This window comes from Pristis pectinata, chromosome 21 (genome assembly GCF_009764475.1).
Source record: "Pristis pectinata isolate sPriPec2 chromosome 21, sPriPec2.1.pri, whole genome shotgun sequence".
Taxonomy (NCBI): domain Eukaryota; kingdom Metazoa; phylum Chordata; class Chondrichthyes; order Rhinopristiformes; family Pristidae; genus Pristis; species Pristis pectinata.
Window position 1 is genome coordinate 36,178,388 of NC_067425.1, and position 20,891 is coordinate 36,199,278.

The window sequence follows — 20,891 nt, forward strand, 5'->3', positions numbered from 1 at the left end:
TGTTTGTGTGTTAGCTACAGGATCACGATGCAGTGCAATGTTTTGCAGCAGAGTTCACAAGGCCAGTGTCATGGTGAGGAGTGTTCGAGATGAATTCCTTAATGATATTCCATCTACTTTTTTTTTGCTATTTGGCCGCTTTTAGTTAGAGTCCTTGGAGTCCTCAACGTTGACTCCAGACCCCATGAAGTCTCATGGTATCATTAAGCATGGATAACTGCCAATTACTATCCTTCATCAACTAATGAAACAGTGCTCCTCCATGACAAACAGCACTCGGAAGAAACACTGAACACAGCAAGAGCGCAGAATATACTCTGGAAGGGGAGTTCAATATCAATCACCCGGAATGGCATGGTAGCACCGAGATGACCAAATGAACCAACAGGAGGGCTGAACCTTGATGTCTTACTCAGTAATCTATTTTGCACATCTATCTACTCGTCACACAGCCTGGTCTTTACACTGAAGAAACTGTGTTGTTCGGCACTACATTCTTGCAAAAAGAGATGGACTCAGATCTGGCAGCTCAAAACTGGGCATCCATGAAGCACTGTGGACCACTAACAACAGCAATGTACACCACGATCTGTGGCCTAACATATCCCTAACTCTAGCATTATAATCAAGCCTTGGATTAACCTTGGTGCTGCACCTAGCTTTACTCAAAAATGAAGTGCCAGCTGATGAAGGTGCAGCAAGGAGTACATACCTGCTAAACAGCAAAGACAGCATACAACAAACAGAGCTAAGCAATCACACAACCAATGCATCAATGCTGTACAGTCTGATCACATCCAGTCATGAATGGTGGTGGATGATTAAATAACTTATGGGAGGAGGCAGTTCCAAGATCCACGTCCACATTGACGACAGTGGGGTCCAGCCAATGAATGCCAAAGATCAAGTTGAAGCATTCGCTACCAAAAACAGCCAAGTGCCAAATAATCATTTCATCTCGGCTTCCACCTGAAATCACCACCATCACAGCTTGAAGACAAAGAAAAAAATGTCAATGCAGTTATTCACCAAGGCTATTCCAACATTTCCCAAACTCAAAATCTCTACCATCAAGCAGCAGGCTCTTAAGAAGAGCACCACCTGTAGGTTCCCTTCCAAGCCACGCATCTTCCTGACCTGGAAATATATCGCTGTTCTTTCACAACTGCTGGGTCTAAATCTACAGATTCTCTACTCAACAATACTGTGACAGTATCTTCAGCAGGACCACAGAATTTCACTACCACCTTATCAAGGCAAATTACAGATGGTCAATAAATGCTGGTCTTGCCAGTGATACCCACTGATACTCTACACCCAGTTATTTTCTTTAATGATTAAGATCAAGGAAAAACAACAACACTTTTTGAGAAAAGACAGTTCATGAAATTGCAGACATGATGCAAAGTGAAATGAAGCCACAGCTTTTCTGAACATTTGATAACAGCACAAGTTAAAGTGTGTTTAAGACACTCACCTCTTGTTGCAGTAAATTCCATTCTTTTTCACTGACCATTCTATATCCACTAGGGGCACTATCCACCACCTGTGTAAGACTTGACAATAGAGAAGCAGTCTCCTCTTGTTCTGGCGTGAGTGCTTTAATTGCTTTTTCTTGATCTTTGGTCAATGTAAAGGAACCAGACATCTGGAAAGAGCCAACTGAAGCCGTATCAAAATTCTCAGAAACAGAGTCTGCTCCAACCAAAGGTCCAAAGTCCGACTCATCCAGATTTCCTGCAGATTTTGCTTTATGTCCGTAGCCCAAGCTCTTTGGCTGCAAGGAGCCAGAGGTACCTAGACTGTCAGTGGACTGCACCCTTCTTAAGCCCTCACGAAATAACTCACTGTCTTGTTTAACAGCAGGACCTGCAAGCGACGTCGACAGATCAGAATCCAAGGAGTGTACTGACCCATGGATGCTATTTCCATAAGGCTAGAAAAAAAGTAAAATTCATTTGAAAACACTCAAAAAAAAAACATTTCCAAGCAAGGTTAATGGCACCTTTTACCTTCCCAAAGTGCCAATTTGTGAATAGTATTTGCTGTTGGCCAGGAAATAATGCATCTACCATACTCAACATACAGGTTACCACTGTGGCTCAGTGGTAGCTCTCTCGTTCAAGTTGGAAGGTTGTGGGTTCAAATCCCACTGGAAGCAAACACAATAGAAGATGATACTTCAATACATTATTGATGGTATACCTTAAGAGCATCCGGAAATAGTTAGGAGCTGGTCCTACTGTCCCTCAAGCCTGCTCAGTTTGTCAATAAGGTCACTGACGCAGCACCTCAAGTTCACTTTCTTGCTGTTATCCATACCCCTTCTATCTAAAATCCATCAACCTCAGTCCGGAATATACCAAGCAGCTGTGCATCCACAACCCTCTGGAGTAGAATATCAAGGTTTAAAATCTTCTGAATAGGAAGGTTCTCATTGGTCCTACATGGCAGACCCTTTATCTGGAGATTACATTCATTATTCTAGGTGCACTAATACAGAATCAGTCTGACAGCAACTATCTTGTCAATCCATAATTTCAACCTCAATGAGATCAGATCCTTCAAAACTCTAGTGAGCATAGGGCAAAAAATTCTATTCTCGTACTACCACCCCAATAACTCCAGAAATCAATATGATAAAATACAAACAAAGCACGGGAAATACACAGCAGGTGAGGCTGCATTCTTTGGAGGGAGGGAAAATGCTGTCTGACCTGCTGAATATTTCTAGCACTTTGTTTTCTTTCCCCCCCAGATTGCCAGCATCTGCAGTTTCGATTCTCAATTGACCGGTACTGCAGGAGACGTTTGTTTGGATAAAACATTAACCTCAGGCCCCTAAGAGGGCAAGGTGATGGTTATGAATCATTGCAACTAATAGCCCTTTGTTAACTCAAGCCTATTCCTGTTCTTGTGCATTGTTATACTGTCAGCAGCACAAATGACCCCATTCTGTCTTCAGCAATCAATACATCCCTTTTCAGCAGCAGCAATTAGGAACAGTAAACAATCAGGAAGTCTAACATCTCTGCCCTGCTTCAAGACTGAGCTTGGCTTTAACACTTGACTGCAACTGTAGCCAGTATCAGTTAACTCCTCATAGTAGCGGCAAACCTGATCTTGTCACGTGTTGCACTCACCCAACATTAACGATTCAAATTATAATGGGCCAGATTGCACTGACCCTGCCTTCTATCTGAATTCAGTGCCTGCCCAGATCAATCTGTCACAGATGTGAAAACTGGCTAAGCTGACCTCTGCACTTGAGTTTTTCCAAAAGTCGCAAGTGGCGACTTGGCTTCAAACAACACCTTCCCAGGCCCTGTACCTGGAACACCCTGGTGAGCTTTTGCCTAATACATCACAGGCACATCCCTCCCCATCATCAGTGGTACCTAGATGAGGAGCTGCCTCAAGGCAGCAACATCCATCAAAGATCCCCAGTATCCAGGCTGTGCTATCATCTTGCAGCTACCATTGGGCAGAAGGTACAGAAGCCTGAAGTCCCAGACCACCCTTCAACCATTCAGTTCTTGAACCAACCTGCACAACCCTAATCACCACCTCAGTACAGCAGTACTATGACCACTTTGCACTACAATGGACATTTTTTTTTGAAAGAGTCATTGAGTTATAGAGCACAGAAACAGGTCCTTCGGCATAACTGGTCCATGCTGACTAAGATGCCCATTCCAGCTAGTCCCATTTGCCAGCATTTGGCCCAAAACCTTCTAAACCTTTCCAATCCATGTACCTTTTGAATATTGTTATTGTACCTGCCTCAAGCACCTCCTGTCAACTGATTCCACACAGATACCACCCTTTGTGTAAAAAAAAGTTGCCCCTCATGTTACTTACATCTTTCCCCTCTCACCTTAAATCTATGCCCTCTAGTTCTCGATACCCTAACTCTGGGGAAAAAGACAGTGCAGTCACCTTATCTATGTCCCTCATGATTTTATACACCTAAGATCACCTCCTACACTAAGGAATAAAGTCCTAGCCTGTCCATACTCTCCCTACAACTCAGTCCCTGGCAACATCCTTATACATCTCTCCTGCACTCTTTCCAGTTTAATAGCATCTTTCCTATAGCAGGGCAATCAAAACTGAACACAATACTCCAAGTGTGGCCTCACCAGCGTCCGGTACAACCAGACCATGACCTCCCAACTTTTATACTCAATGCTCTGACTTATGAAGGCCAGCGTGCCAAAAGCCTTCTTCACCATTCTGTCTACCTGTGACACTACTTTCAGTGAACCATGTACCTGTACTCCAAGGTCCCCCTGTTCTACAACACTCCCCAGGGTCCTGCCGTTCACTGTGAAAGTCCTACCTGGATTTAACTTTCCAAAATGCAACAACCTTGCACTTATCTGAATTAAGCTCCATTTGCCATTCTTCAGCCCACTTACTCAACTGATCAAAATCCCCCTGTAATTTTGGATAACCTTATTCATTGTCCACTATAACACCTATTTTAGGTGTCATCTGCAAGCTTATTAACCATGCCTCGTACATTTTTATCCAAATCATTGATACAACTGAGAAACAGCAATGTGCCCAGCACCGACCCGAGGCACACCACTAGTCACGGGCCTCCAGTACGAGAAACAACCTTCCACCATCACCCTCTGCTTCCTACCATCAAGCCAATTGTGTATCCAATTAGTCAGCTCTCCCTGGATTCCACATGATATAACCTTCAAGAGCAGCCTATGTGGAACCATAAAGGCCATATAAACCACATCTATCACCCTAAACCTCATCAACTTTCTTGGTCACCTCATCAAAAAACTTCAAGTTCGTACAAGATGATCTTCCATGTGCAAAGCAATGCTGACTACCACAAATCAACCTGTCTTTCCAGACGTACATACATCTTATCCCTCAGAATCCTCTCCAGTAACTTACCTACCACAGACGTTAGACTTCCTGGTCTATAGTTCCCAAGTTTTCCCTTGCTGCCCTTCTTAAATAAAGAAGGGCACAACATTGGCTACCCTCTGGTCTACTGGCACCTCTTCTGTGGCTAACGACAACGCAAATATCTCAGCCAGGGCTCCCACAATTTCTTCTCTAGCCTCACGCAGTGTTCTTGGATAAACCTGGTCAGGCCCCGGAGATGTATCACCCTTCATACCTTTTAAGACATCCAGCACCTCCTCTACTGTAATGCAGACTATCCTCAAGACCCCCCCCCCCCATTTACTTTTCCCAGTTCTAAAGTAATGTCTTTCACCACAGTAAAGGACCTTTCTCACTTCCTGCAGCTCCACACAGTGTCCCCTTTGGTCTTTGAGGGGCCCTATTCTCTAGTTGCTCTTTTTTCCTTAATCTTCTCTGCCAAAGTTATTTTATATTAAGGAAAATCCAAAGAGATCTCATGGCTCTCCTGATTTCTTTCCCCGAGTACACTCCTGCATCCCCTATACTCCTCTAGGGATTCACTTGATCCCAGCTGCCTGTACCTGACCCATGCCTCTTCTCTTTTCCCGGTCAGGGCCTCAAGATCCCTCATCATCCAGGGTTCCCTACTCCTACCAGCCTTGCCCTTCACTCTAACAGGAACAAGCAGACCTTGAGCTCTCATTATCTCACCTTTAAAAGCCTCCCACTTGCCTATGGTCCCTTTGCCCACAATCTACTCCAATCAACCTTTGCAAGCTCCTGTCTTGTATCAAAATTCACTCTGCCCCAATTTAGAACTTGAACCTGTGGACCAGTTGTCCCTTTCCATAACTATTTTAAAACTAATAGAACTATGGTCACTGGTCCCAAAGTGCTTTCCCACTGTCACCTCAGTCACAGACCCTGCCCTATTACCCAAGAGTAGGTCGAACTTTGCCCTCTCCCTAGTAGGGCCCTCTATATATTGCCCAAGGAAACTTTCCTGAACACACTTAACAAATTCCACCCCATCTAAGCCCTTAATAGTATGGCAGTCCCAGTCTACGTTAGGGAAGTTAAAATCCCCCGTGACAACCCTATTATTCTTACAACTTGGCACAACCTGCCTGCATATTTGTTCTGTAATTCCCATTGACTATATGGGGGCCTATAGTACTATACAAGCCCCAACAATGTGACCATCCCCTTCTTACTTCTCAGCTCCACCCACAAAGCCTCACTGGATGATCCTTCAGTAATTTCATCTGAGCACTGCTGTGACATTCCCCTTAAAAATGCAACTCCTCCTCCTCCTCTTTCCTCCGCCTCTATCCTGCCTGAAGCACCTGTACCCCAGAACATTAAGCTGTCAATCCTGTCCCTTTTGTTCTAATTGTTCTTTCTTGTAAAAAAAAATTGTGTTTAATTTTTGGTTAATTTAAGTTTTTCTTGTGAATGCCACTTAACTGATGCTATGTGCCTGTGATGCTGCTGCAAGTACGTTTTTCATTTCACCTGTGCACACACGTACTTGTGGATATAACAATGTTAAGACTTTGACCGTTTCTAAATATGTCTGATGGACAGACTTTATGTATCTCCGACTATGCCGACTTAAATGTAATGAAAATATATTAAAATTACTTAGAGAAATTGAAAATACTGAAAGTTAATTTAAACATTAACCAATCCACGTGAATGTAAAACAAAACACATTTGTACTTGCCTTTTTACTCAGGATCAGCACTCCAATTCAAATGAACAGGTCTGAGTACCTTATGCCATCCCTAGCATAAAGCTGAGGGGCCAGATAGACATGGAACCTGGCTCCTTTCTACAGAAAGCCACTGGCAAATTCAGTGGTGGAGCGAGAAGTCAAATGCTGAAAGCAGTTAAGCTGACAGGGAGAGAACAGTTCCAGGTTCTCTTTGGAACTGCAGGCTAAAGGCAAGTATGATCCAGCCCAATTACTGGCAGCATTCGAGTTTGCCGAATAATCTAGAAAATGCTCACAAGTTACAAAACTGACCTCTTCATCAGGCAAGGTGTGGAGAGATTTGAGAGGAGACTCCACACGTGGCTGAGAGTTTATTACTGATATTTCTTCCTCAGTCTCGGGCTGTTTCTTCTCCTTGACTTTGCTGAGGTTCCTCTGTTCATCTTCAGCCTAAAATAGATTTTTTTTTAAATTTCAGAACACATTTGCTCTCAGGATGCTTTTAACAAGGTCTCGGCAAGTAATACTCATATTTCCACTTATGGTATGTAATTTGTCTCAGTACAGACCTCCTTTACATTCAAAAACACAGTACAAACCTCACAACAGTAGTTGCACTAGTAATATTCTTGCACCACCTTTAAATCTGCAATACTATTTAACGATTAGAACGTCTTTAAAGCTTTGCATTCCTGTTCGCACCAATTAGACGGATATAAATATTACAAGAGTTAACTGGTCCTATTGGATAAATCACCTGGCCTAGATGAAGGTGCCTCCCACAATGCTGAGAGGAAATTACGGAGGCCCTGGCCATAATCTTTGAAACATCTATAGATTTAAGAGGAACAATGCTTGAGAACCGCAAAACTGCAAATGTCCAAAAAGGTGTGGAGGCAAACTCTAACTGCAGATCAGTGGGTTTAATCTTGGTGGTGGGGAACATTCTAGAAACAATGATCACAAAGAGGATCAGCAGTCACTCAGAGCAGTTTCGATTGATTACAAAAACATCTGTTAAGGGCAAACTGTGCCTTAAGTTAATAGTCCTTTCTTCATCAAGTAAGGAGGATTAATGGGGAAAATATGGATGCAGTATACAGAGACTTCAAAAAGCAACTTGACAGGTGCTACATAATAGGATTGTCATCAGGATTGAAGGTCAAGGGATAAAAGAGGCTGAACCAACATGGATGGAAAATTGGCAGAGTGGTAAGAATTGTTTTTAAAAATGTACTCATTTTTCAGGATGTGGCCAACACTGGCAGGATCAGCAGTTACTGCTCATTCCTAATTACCCTTGAACCAAGTCGTTTATAAGGCCAGTTCAGACAGTATTTAAGAGTCAACCACTTTGGTAGGTCTGGGCCACATGTGGATCGGACAGTTAAGGATGGTAGATTTCCTTTCCTGAAAGGTTTACACAACCAGTATTATCACAATGAATGACCAAATAATGAACCAGATTTAAGTTCCACAGCTGCCACGGTGGGATTTCGCAGCAACGAAGGACACCAGTGCTCGAATCTGATAAGATGGAGGGGATCCAGTGGGCAAAATGTGTGGCTAGTCTGTGGATGGAACTGGGAGCAGGGGATGAAAATGTGATGTGGGGGGGGGGGGGTGGGGGGAAGGAGTCTGGAGGGGAGTATGGGAAAGGAAACAAATGGGAGGACTGGAGGTGGTTCAGGAAGAACACAGGAAGTGAGGGCTACCTGAAACTGGAAAATTCAATGTTCATACCATTGGGTTGTAGACTACCCAGATGGAATATGACACGCTACTACAGCCATGTGTCCTTCCTCAGAAGTATTCCACTTGGGTAGTCAAGGAAGAACCCGTTCCCACTGGCAGAATGGTCAAGAACCAGTGAACGTAGAATAATTGGCAAAAGAACCAAAAGTAAAATGAGGGAAAACTTTCAACGCAGCAAATGGTTCGAGTCAGGAATGCACTGCCAGAGGTAGCAATGGAAGCAGATTCAATCATAGCATTCGAAGGAGAGCTGGATAAGTAACTGAAATGAAAGAAATTTCAGGGCTAATGGGTGTGGGACTAGCTTGGTTACTCTCATACAGAACCCCTATGGTTTCTACAGGTTGAATGGCCTCCTTCCATGCTATAACCATTCTGTACTTATGATACAACGGATAGAGATGCCAACACTTAACAATTCAATGAAAACAGAATGACTAGTATGCAGTTCAAAGCTTCCAAGTAATTTTACAACTAGCAAATCTGTACAGCAACACTGTGTGCCCATAACTCCATATATTTTAAAAGTGGTTATGGAAAAGGGTAGGGATGGAAATTGGGGCAAAGACAAATTAACTAACATAAGGGAGGGCCTGGCAAAGATAGACAGAGCATCTACTTGCAGACAAGTCCACACCTGCACAGTGGAAAGCATCGAAAGGAGAAATAGTGAGAGTTCAAGGTCAACATGTTCCTGTAAGGGTAAACGCCAGGGATAACAAATATAGGGAACCGTGGATATCAAGGGACATTGAGAGTTGGATAAAGAGGGAATAAAAGGAAGCACATGAGAGGTACAGGGAACTAATGACAGGGAAAGCCTTTCAAGAGTAGGAAAATTGTGAGGAGGTACTTAAACGGAAATTAGAAAGGCAAAGAGTCATCATGAGCAATCACTGGCAGACACTGACAATCCAAAAGGCATTCTACTAGTATATTAAGGGCAAAAGAATAACCAGGGACAAAGTAGGGTGCATTAGGGGCAATGGGGTTAATCTATGGATGAAGCCAGAAGGTATAGGTGAGGTTCTAAATGAATACTTTTCATTGATATCCACAAAAGAAACAGACATTGCAGATGGAGAATTCGGTGAAGGGCAGATGAAAGTCTATTGCAAGTCTCCACAAACAGAAGTACTCGATGTCTTAGTGGACTTAAAGGTGGATAAATTGCCAGGAATTTACCTCAGGTTCTTCTGGGATGTAAGGGAGGAGATTGCTGGGGCTCTGGCCACAAGCGAGGTACCAGATGACTGAAGAACAGCAAACATGGTCCCTTTTTCAAGAAGGGCAGCAGGGACAGGCCTGGTAACTATAGACCTGTAGATTAACATCAGTAGTAAGGAGGATACTGGAAAAAATTCTGAGGGACAGGATGAACGATCACTTGGAAAGGTAGGGATTAATCAGACAGCCAACATGGCTTTTATCAAGGGCAGATCCTGTTTGACTAATTTGATTGAATCCTTTGAAGGGGTTACAAAGTATGGTTCTCTAGGTAAGGACCCAGGAGATTCAGGGCAAGTTGGCAAACTGGATCCAAAACTGGCTCGGTGATAGGAGGCAGAGGGTTGTTTTTGCAATTAGACGCCTGTGATCAATGCTGGGATCCTTGTTGTTTATAATATACTGTATGTGGATGTGGGAGGCACAATCAGCAAGTTTGCAGATACATGAAGATTGGCAGAGCTGTTGATAGTGTGGAAGGCAGTCTTATGCTACAGACAGATAATGTTTGGGCTGATAAATGGCAGCTGGAGCTTAATGTGAGGTGACGCATTTTGAGCACACAAATGAGGCTAGGACATACACAGAGGGACCTCGGAGTACAAGTCCACAGATCCTTGAAGGTGGCAACTCAGGTAGAAAACATGGTTAGGAAGACATACGGGACACTGGCCTTCACTAGTTGGGCACTGGATACAGAAGTAGGGAAGTTACGCTCCAACTTTATAAACTCGGTCAGACCTCAGCTGGAGTACCGGGTGCAGTTCTGGTCACCAAGGTGTAGGATGGATGCAATAGTGCTGGAGAGGGTGCAGGGGGGATTCACCAGGATGTTGCCTGGGATGGAGCTTTTCAGTTAAGAGGAGAGACTGGAGAAGGTAGCTCTGTTTTCCCTGGAGCAGAGGAGACATGATTGAGGTATGATAAAATTATGAGGGATATGGATAGGGTTGAGATTTCCCCATATCTGTGAGATAAAACTGGAGGGCATAGGTTTAGAGTAAGGGGGACAGATTCAGAGGGCATATAAGGGGGACTTACTTCACCCAGAGTGGCAAATACCTGGAATGCACTGCTCGAGAGAGTGGTTAAATGCTGTCAGCAACCCAGCTTCAGGAAGTATCTAGATGAACGCTTGAATACTTAGGTATAGCAGGATACTGACCAAGTGCTGGGCCATGGGGTTAATACAAAAGGGTGTCCACTGGTCAGTGTGGATGAGTTGAGCTGAATGGCCTGATTTCATGCTGTACGATTCTCTGATTCGTTTTAAAGTGTGCTAGAAATTTACATTGCTTAGAGGATTATGGTCTAAAATACAAGTCTTTATCCATGTGCAAAGTAACACTTGTTACCTAACAACAATACGCTAGTAACAGCCACTTCCTCTAATCTGTCAAATCAGACAATGCTTTCCAATATCCAGTTCCAGCTGGTAGGAGGCAGCCCTGCAGACATAAATATAATTCACTTTATGTCAAAGGTTGATAGTACAAAGCCAATTAAAGCAGCAAATGATTCAGCCTACATTTCTTCCTTACCTTGTTAACCTCCTCTCACTTGTCCAAAAATCTAGTGTCCTATCTTTATTGAATGCATGTCAAAGGGAGGTTTTTCCACCCAGAGAGTGGTTGGTGCATGGAATGCGCTGCCTGGGGTGGTGGTGGAGGCTGATACGTTGGTCAAGAGATTGTTAGACAAGCATATGGAGGAATTTAAGATAGAGGGATATGTGGGAGGAAGGGGTTAGATAGTCTTAGGTGTGGTTTGAAGGTCGGCACAACATGGTGGGCCGAAGGGCACGTATTGTGCCGTATTGTTCTATGGTTCTATTATGTAGACATTAATTTTGTCCCTGCTCTGAATAAGATAATTCATAAATGAATCCTGGCTCAGTGAATGCTGGGCACCTCAACCAAGCTGCCACAATTTACAAAGTAGATATGACAGTGAGTACCTGCCGATCATACAGCGTTCTCAGCTAGTCCTCATTCTTTTCACATCTACACATGCACTTCCAGCGTGGGTTACTAACTTATTCCTCTCATCCCTAAATGGGGGAAGCAGGTTTCTGTCAGATGCCTGCTTCTACCCTTGGCATCAAAAGGCACATTCAAGGGATGAAACTTGGAAGTTTATTGATCCACGTGGATCATATACTCGTGTTATTCCAATAAATAACCTGAAAAGCATTCCATTCTCCTTGTAATCATACTATTCATTATTTGTACAAGATCTTGACTTGACTGTTTGTTGGGGGATTAACTGTTTCAGATAGAGAGAGGACAACAGGTTACACCTAGAAGATATGGAAAGCAGAAAGATTGGGCATCAGGACTGGTACTTTCCCAAGAAAAGCAAATACACTGGCAGCTGTTCCCCACATGCAATAAATGCTGAATTTCTTCCAAGGTGAAAGTGCGCTTTAGTCATGCTGAGGCAGAGATCACCTTGTATAAAATGGAGGAAGTATATAGAATTGTCAGGGTAGGCTGTGGACAAGTTTTGACCAACTGGGGAAACAGAAAACAAATTTCCACTTTCTTCCCCCCACCCTTCACTCCGACTGACTGGCTTGAATGTTTATCCATTTTTCCTCATTTCCCAGGTATCAAATGACGTGGGGAATGCATGAAGCATGCTATATGCAACACTGCAATTGTGTGTGATTGGCTGCATTCTTCATAACGAGTCATTTCCCAAATGTTCAACAAAATTCATTCCAATGAAATAAACAATTCAAGTAATAGCAATTCCTGATTCCTATCTGCACCAACATACATCATTCGAGTCTCCCATAGCACCCTTCGTTTCAAGAACCACATCAGTGATTCTCTACTACACCATTACAATGGGGGGGGGTGGTGAGTAGGTGGTGGATGGATTCAGCTTTGCTTCACAGCTGCAAATTACTTGAAGGTTGCACTCAGACTCAATCATGAGGGCAATTTTGTATCTGCTGTTCGATTTATTAGAAGATTGTAATGGAATAAATGAAGTCTTCAAAAGGTTCTGCAACATTACCAGACTGAGAAAGCAGATTTGCAGGTGATTAATTTTCCCAAAAATAGACAGACCCTCGTCCGCCTCATTCCTTCTGTCACTTCAATGAATACAAAATGATAGATTTTAAGACTCTCGTACTTGCTCCTTCCTTTTTAGTTCTTCCACTTGTCGAAGCTGCTCTGAAGTGAGAATGTTCTCCATGCGCTGCATGTCCCTCATCAGTAGCCTCTGGGACTCGAGGAACTGGTCATTGGCCCGTTGCCACGTGTGTTTCAGCTGGTTGTGCTGCTGCCTCTCTTGTTCCAAAAGATGACATACTGGTGGAAACATTTAAACACATCAAACTCGGCAAACAAATTGCAAGTTCCCAGCAGATTTCAGAACCAAATAAACAGTCATCAATTCAACAAAATCCAACAGTTATTTAGCACTTGCAGCACAGTAGCACATTCACTGTCTCTCACAGAAACATCAACAAGTTTGACACTGGGTCACATATGGTGTTATTGGGTTAAACAAAGGCCAGGTCAGAGGTAGTTTTAAAGAAGCATCTTAAAAGGGAAAAAAGTGTGCGCACATGGATAGTGGGGGGGAGGGAGGGGAAATGGGGAGAATATGTTTTAAGGAAGAATTTACAGAGCTTGCACTAAAAGCATGGCCTCTATGGTAGAGGGATACAATTCTGCAGTGATTATGAATGAAATTGCAAGAGTGAGGATGCTGGAAGCAAGGTTTGGGATGACCTCAAACTTGAGAATAAGAGATGGAGGAGTGGTCAGGACAATGGTGGGGTAATCAAATCTAGGGAGGTATTAAAACCTTGGATTAGGATTTCAGCAGAAGCCAAAGATGGACAACAGAAGTTTGTGGCCTCAGTGATGCTAGAGTGCATGAATGGAACCTCGGTTGAGGTTAAATATACCAAGTCTCATTCTTAGATATTACAATGAGGGGGAAATTGTCAATAGCTGATGGAGTTTGTAGCAGGGATGAGAAACATTTTGGATCTTCCCAAAATTTGAGGAAATATCTACTCATCTAGAATAGGTGATCAGAAAAGCACGATAGAATTTAGAACCAAAGATGAAGGGGGTGGTGGTGAGGTAAATACAGAGTGAATATCCTCAGTTTACATGTGTAAACTAAGGGATTTGTAGACGACCCGAGTCATTCCATCATTTTGTTTTCATTGCATTTTTAGATAATGCCACCAATGGCCAGCAGTTAACGGGCAATAAGAGCACGATGAATACAAGTGCTAGAGAGACTCTAGTCATAGTTGGAAGGATAGGAAACAATTGCACGTAATACTCTGGATATAACTGGATAGATAAGAATGGAACAAGTGAGCAAGGTCCTATCTAGCACTGCATGATGCTAGGGTTACAGATTGAGAAGAATGAGGATGGATGGCTGGCTGATCATGGTCAGTTACATCTGTCCTACTACTCGAATTAGGTTTCCAACATGAATTTCCTTATCCGAAGTCTTCACTTATTCTGAACATTTCAGCTTTAACTACTCCACCATTGGTGGTTGTGAGTTCAGATGCCAAGCAGATCCACTTCAGAATTCTCTCCCTAAAACCCCACTTACACATTTGAGGGTTTTTAAAACCTACATCTTTGGTCATCTGCACTAATACAGCGAGCCATTATGAATCGTAGTATCATACAGCACAGAAACAGGCCCCTCAGCCCACCTTGTCCTTGCTGACCATGATGCCTATCTACACTAATTTCCTTTTCCTGCATTAGGCCCATATCCCTCAACACCTTCCCTATCCAAGTACCTGTCCAAATACCTTTTAAACTCTGTAATCAGATCTGCCTCTACCACCTCCTCTATCCTATCCACGCCCCGCATAATTTTATAAACCCCCATAAGGTCACCCCTCAGCCTATGTTCCAGTGAGAATAAACCCAGCCTAGCCAATCTCTTATAACTACAGCCCTCCATTCCAGGCAACATCTTACAAATCTCTTCTGCACTCTGTTGCTACCACAGCCTTCCTGTAGTGCATCAACCAGAATTGTACACAGCACCCCAAATGCAGTCTAATTTTATATAGCTGCAACGTGACTTCCCAACTCCTATACTCGACGCCCTAGCCTATGAAAACAAGCATACCAAATGCCTTCTTCACTACCCTTCTACTCATGTCATCACTTTCAGGAAACTATGGACTTGCAGCCCAAGGTCCCTCTGCACATCAATGCTGCTAAGATTCCCACCATTTACTCTATATTTTACTTGATAATGTTCCTGTGAAGTTCCTTACTATACTGAAGAACATGATTGGTAGTTGTTGAGTTCAACCTCAGTTATCAATATCACCACTGAAAACTTTTATTCCTAACCCTGATATGGCACTGAGATGATAGTAAAAGGGAGAAGATACTGAAGCAGTTAGGTGAAAATCCGAAATTGGATGGCATGAAGAAGTGTCCATAGCAAACAAAGAAAAGGCAGCCTAGGAAGAAAGAGGGCAGAGGTACCCAGTATTTTGGGAGGGTTTGATTTGGATCATCATGCCAAACTCCTATTTTGGCTGTTGAGGAAAGCACCCAGCATGTGCCTCAACCTCAATTCCCCTTCATCTGCCCTCATAATAGAGCAAAGCAACAGGCCATGAGGGCACCTTCTCACTGCCAGTTAGAGAACATGGACAAAGGCCTGGGAATACATTACTCTGGTATCAAGGGAGGGGAAAAGGCTTCGAAGTAGTGGAGGAGGAGAAGAAGAAATAACTGGATGAAACACCAGAAAAAATATTAAACAAAATAGGAGCTGCAAAATAAAATTGGAGCTATAATGGTCACTTGAGTGTTTTAGGAATAATTCGTAAAATTTCCATTAGTCATTCATTAAGCAATAGTGATACCTTGTAACCACTTTATATTTTATTTCACAGTTTATAGTTTTCAAATATAATAGCTCTAGTCTTCTTGTTACCTTCGTGCAGTTCTTTGCGCAATTTCTCTGCATCTTCCTGCAGCACACTTTTCTGAGTGTTGAGAACGGCAACATACATTTCCAGATCTGTCCTGCAGGATTTCTCTGTCTCGAGGTAATGATTCAGCTCTTTAACCTGCTGAACACATTAATCACCTCAAATCTCTCATACAGGGACAAATAGTCATTTAGTTTGACATTTCTTGGAAAGCTTTTAAATTCAGATGGAAAAACAAACCTGATCAATCCTGTCCTCTTACAAAAGCCCAACTTGCAGCACTCTTCCCATTCAGAAAAAAATGGCTTGTAAATATCAATAAACTTGTGTTGTAGAAAGCATTTTATTAAGTTTTAAGCCTTTTTTCGGGATAAATAGTGGAATGTCACAAGTGTTTGATGTAGTACATTTACAAAGGCACAGACTTTGCTGGAAGCTCCATGTAACTGTCAGCATTTCTCAGCACAATTGCAAGTTTAAGGATTACTACTGGCCATGTTTTATCAGCCATTTCTTAGCTGTGCTCTACCTATGGACTTGGCAGAAACTTGCCAAGATTCAACAGCTCCTGAGACTCTGAGTCTAAACACAGGATCTGCAAGCCATTCATTTGAATGAGTATTTTAGAACTGTGCAGCAGGAAGAAAAAGAATAAATTACAGTTTAAAACTTGCTGGTTTAAATGTCTTAAAAGGTGCTTTTTAAATGTTCTTAACTGCATTTTTGGCATAATAAAAACAATTATTTTACTTTGTAGTTTTTAAGATTCAGCAGCACTTAAATCTTAATATTTTTGACAGCTGACTGTGGCTGCTCAGAGCCTCACTGTCAAATTCATGTTCAGGACTAGCAAGATCAGTCTTCCCAATCTGATGAAGGCAAGATGATGAGAATGAAGAACGTGGGCACTCGTTGAGACATACTCAAATCTCACTGAAATGTACAAAACTCTTGGACATGGTAGATGCAGGGATGGTGCTCCCTCTGGCTGGGGTGTCCAGACCCAGGGGACAATCTCAAAATAAAGGAGTCAGCCATTCAGGACAGAGACAAACAGATATTTCCTCATCCAAGGTGTAGTTGGTCTTTACAATTCTTTACTCCAGTAAATTTTGGAAAGCATTTTGGAAAGACCTTTCTAGCTGCTTAACAAATATTCTCATTTTTCACCTAGATATTTTGTCAATTATCTTGCCTTGTGTCCTTTGGTTACTGACCCAATTATCAATCCAAGGTTTCTCTATAATCTACCAAAACTCTTGATTCTTCCTCATAACCTTAGAGGAAAATACAACAGATGCTACAAATTCAAAATAAAACAACAATGCCAGGAATAGTCAACAGCTCAGCCAACACCTGTGGAAAGAAACAGAATTAACTTTACAGGTTAATGGCCTGACAGTCATCAACCCAAAATTAACTGCATTGAGGCTGTTTGAACTGCTAAACATTACCAGCATTTTCTGCTTTATTTGTCCTCTTAACCTTCTCTGCTCCACAGAGAACATTCCCAGCTTTGCTGTTCTCTCCAGACAACCAATCCTTGTTGCAGCAGTAAATCCCTGCAGTCTCGCCAATATATAGAACAATCTTTATTTCATGTTTATGCACATATATTCCTCATCCACAGTACTTCACTGTGCGCTGTCAACACAGAATCAGAAATGTACAGCATAGAAACTGGTCCTTTCGGCCCACCTCTTCCGTGCCAACCCTGATGCCCGTCTACACTAATCCCATTCGCCTGCATCTCTCTACACCTCTTCTGTCCAAGTACCTGTCCAAAAGCCTTTTAGATTGTGTAATTGCATCTCCCTCCACTGCCCCATCTGGCAGCTCGTTCCAGACATTCATAAACAGAAAAACTTCCCCTCAACTCACCTTTAAATTTCACACTTCTCACCTTAAACTTGTGCCCTCTAGTTCTAGACTCCCCTTCCCTTGGAAAAAAAAGACTATCTGATCCGCCCCTCATAACTTTATAAACCTCTAAGGTCACCCCTCAGCCTCTGACACTTCAGTGAGAATAATCCCAGCCTATCAAATCTCTCCTTGTAACTACAGCTCTTCATTTCAGGCAACATCCCGGTGAGTCTCTCCTGCACTCTCTATTGCTACCACACCCTTCCTGTAGTCTGACAACCCAACCGTAAACAATACATTAAGTACAGTCTAACCAAAGCTTTGTGCAACTACAACATAACACCCCAACTTTTATACTGAATGCCTCGGCCTACGAAGGCAAGTCGTGTTTATTTTCAAGTGCACAAGTATGGTGAGGTACAGGTAGAATAAAAATCTAGCTTGCAGCAGCAGCACAGGCACGTAAGTACAGATACACAGTGAAGAGAGAAAAAACACTGTACAAAAACAAGACATTAGTGCAAAAAAAAAGACAACCAGAGAGAAGTCCATGGTAGTGCAAGAGGCGGTCTGTAGTGTTTCATCACTGAAGTAGGGTTAGGGTTAAGGCAGGTAGGTTCAAGAACGTGATGGTTGTAGGAAAATAGCTGTTCCTGAACCTGGTGGTGTGGGACTTCAGGCTTCTGTATCTCCTGCCTAACAGTAGCAGCTAGAAGAGGGCATGATCTGGATGGTGGGGATCCTTGATGATAGATGCTACCTTCTTGAGGAGGCACCTCCTGTACATGCTGTCAATGGTGGGGAGGGCTGTGCCCGTGATGGATAGGGCTGTCTGCAACTCTCTGCAGCCTACTGCATTCCTGTGTGTTGGAATTGCTGTACCAGGCCACGATGCAACCAGTCAGGATACTTTAAACAGTGCATCTGTAGAAATTTAATAGTATTTGGTGACATGCCAAATCCCCTTAAGCTTCTAAGAAAGCACTGGCATGCCTTCTTCATGATTGCATTTATGTGCTGCGCCCAAGACAGGGCATCCAAGGTGTTAACACCCAGGAACTTGAAGCTACTTACTCTCTCCACCTCTGACCCACCAATGAGAACTGGTACGTGGTCTCCTGACTTCAGGAAGGGGAAGCTGATGACTTGACTTCATTGACAATGAGCACAAGGTTATTTGGGCACCATTCAACCAGATGCTCTGTCTCACTCCTGTATACTGCCTCATCACCACCTGTGACTTGGCCAACGGTGTTAGCGGCGAATATGTAGATGGTATTGGAGCTGTGCTTTGCCACACAATCAGTGTAAGGAGAATAGAGCAGGGGGCTAAGCATATATCCCTGAGGTGCACCTGTGTTGATGATCAGTGGCAAGATGTCGTTACCGATCCATACTGACTGAGGTCTGCTGATGAAGTCAAGGATCCAGTGGCAAAAGGAGCTACAGAGGCTCAGGTTTTGGAGCTTGATAAGTTTGGAGGGGATGATAGTGTTGAACACTGAGCTGTAGTCAATGAACAGCAGCCTGATGTATGCATTACTGTTGCCCAGATAATACAGAACCATTGTTGATCAATTGTGGCAATAGGCAAATTGAAAGGGATCCAGGTCATTCCAGAGGCTGGAGTTAATTTGCGCCATAACCAACCTCTTGAAGCACTTCATTAAAGTGGATGCAAGTGCTACCCGATGGCAGTCATTGAGGCACTGGTACTATAGATGCCCTTTTGAAGCAGGTGGGAACCTCAGACCACAGAAGCAAACAGTTGAAGATGTCCTTAAATACACCAGCCAGTTGATCTGCACGGTCTTCAGCACTTGGCCAGATACACCATCTGGGCCAGACACTTTTCATGAATTCACCCTCTTGAAGGATGCTCTGACATCAGCCTCAGAGACCGAGATCACAGGGTTGTCAGGGCTCGTGTAGGAGTGTCATTATTCTCCCTATCGAAGCGTACATGAAAGGCATTGAGTTCATCCAGGAGTGATGTGTTAATGCCACTTACGCTACTTGTTTTCGCCTTGTATGAAGTGATAGCATGCAAGCCCTGTCATAGCTGTCAGCAGTTTAGTCCAGAATTGTCACTGTGCTAGCGATGGTCTTCCAGAGATTGTACCTCGATTTTTTTGTACGACTCTGGATCGCCCATCCTAAACACCACAGATTACAAATCTTCTGGTTCAACCAGGCTTCTGGTTGGGGAAGACTTGGAATGTTTTTGTAGGCACACACTCATCCGTGTGATGAAGTCGGTGACAAATGAGGCACATTTGGGTCCACTGACGAATTCTTGGACATGGCCCAGTCCACTGATTCGAAGCAGTCCTAAATTCGTTCCTCTGCCTCCTGTTACGGACTCAGTGAATGTCCCTTTAAAATAGAGAGTGTGTGTGTATTTGTGTGTGTGGTGTGCTTACGTCAATAGAAGATAAAAGGACGTAATGACGTTGTAGAAATCAGAAGAAGAGAGAGAGAGAAGGGAGAGAGACACCAGCCTGCTAGTTTTCTCTATCGATGGATGAGAAACTATAACTGTGTCTGCCACTGAAATCCATGTATGGAAGTTGGAAGTAATCCGGTGGAGTTCACTTTGATGCGGACCTGTAGAAGGAAACAGGTATTTGTGTGTGGACGACCACGATTCGGATGCTTTTCGGGGTGAGGAAGTCACTACCGAGTAAACACTGGAGTGTCGTTTGGGTTCCATCGTGGAACATTTGGATTTCGTATTTACTCTCTCTATGTTTCTCTACGTCTACGTCTTATCTTAAGACAACGGTGGTTGTTGAAGAAGCCCTTGCTCATGTTTCACCTTATGGCTTGCGGAACTGAACTTTAAGAACCATTCTTGAACTGGGAGTTTTGGACTTTGCCACACACACACACACACACACGCACGAAGAGTTTAGTTTTGGGGTTAATGTTCAAGGTTTAACATTTTTGAATTCTAACATACTAACATTTTTACTTTTATTTTTCGTATTATCATAAGTAGTGATTAATAAAATAGTTTTTAACACTGAATCATGCTCAGTGTGTTTCTTTTGTTGCTGGTTCGTGACACTCCCTTGACCAGCTTTTCAGTTCTCACCTCCAGTGTCACACTCTTCAGTCTCTGCCTGTATGCAGGAAGCAGCAGCACAGCCAGGTGGTCGGATTTACCAAACTGCGGGCGAGGGATGGAGTGATAGGCGCCCCTGATGGTGGTATAGCAGTAGGCGAGTGTGTTTGGTCCTCTGGTGTTGAAGGTGACAGTCAACACTTAACCACCAGGTGTTCCAGGGGAGCAGGAGTGGGACAACGACGCCACGTCCGAGCACCACGAGTTTATCATGACGCAGACATCACTGCCCTTTGCTTTTCCTACTGCCACTGACTGCTGAGTGATCACAAGATTGGTAATGCATTTAAATAGCTTAAAAGCCCATTTGTTACTGCAGTATTTCTAGCTGCAGATTTGAGCCTTGG

At 43.2% G+C, this 20,891-nt stretch overlaps 1 protein-coding gene across 4 annotated transcripts in view; it reads right to left on the reverse strand.

The window, feature by feature from the left end:
• Positions 1-20,891, reverse strand: part of rabep1 (rabaptin, RAB GTPase binding effector protein 1) — a 98,197-nt gene that overhangs the window by 55,411 nt on the left and 21,895 nt on the right. For 3 of the 4 annotated variants that reach the window (XM_052035367.1, XM_052035366.1, XM_052035364.1), the window contains exons 6-9: positions 15,557-15,695; positions 12,740-12,918; positions 6,926-7,063; positions 1,478-1,936 (exon numbers count right to left, since the gene is read on the reverse strand). In XM_052035367.1, coding sequence (XP_051891327.1) covers positions 1,478-1,936; positions 6,926-7,063; positions 12,740-12,918; positions 15,557-15,695 — 915 coding nt within the window. The remainder of the gene's footprint in view (positions 1-1,477; positions 1,937-6,925; positions 7,064-12,739; positions 12,919-15,556; positions 15,696-20,891) is intronic. The other variant, XM_052035365.1, reaches the window with a different exon arrangement.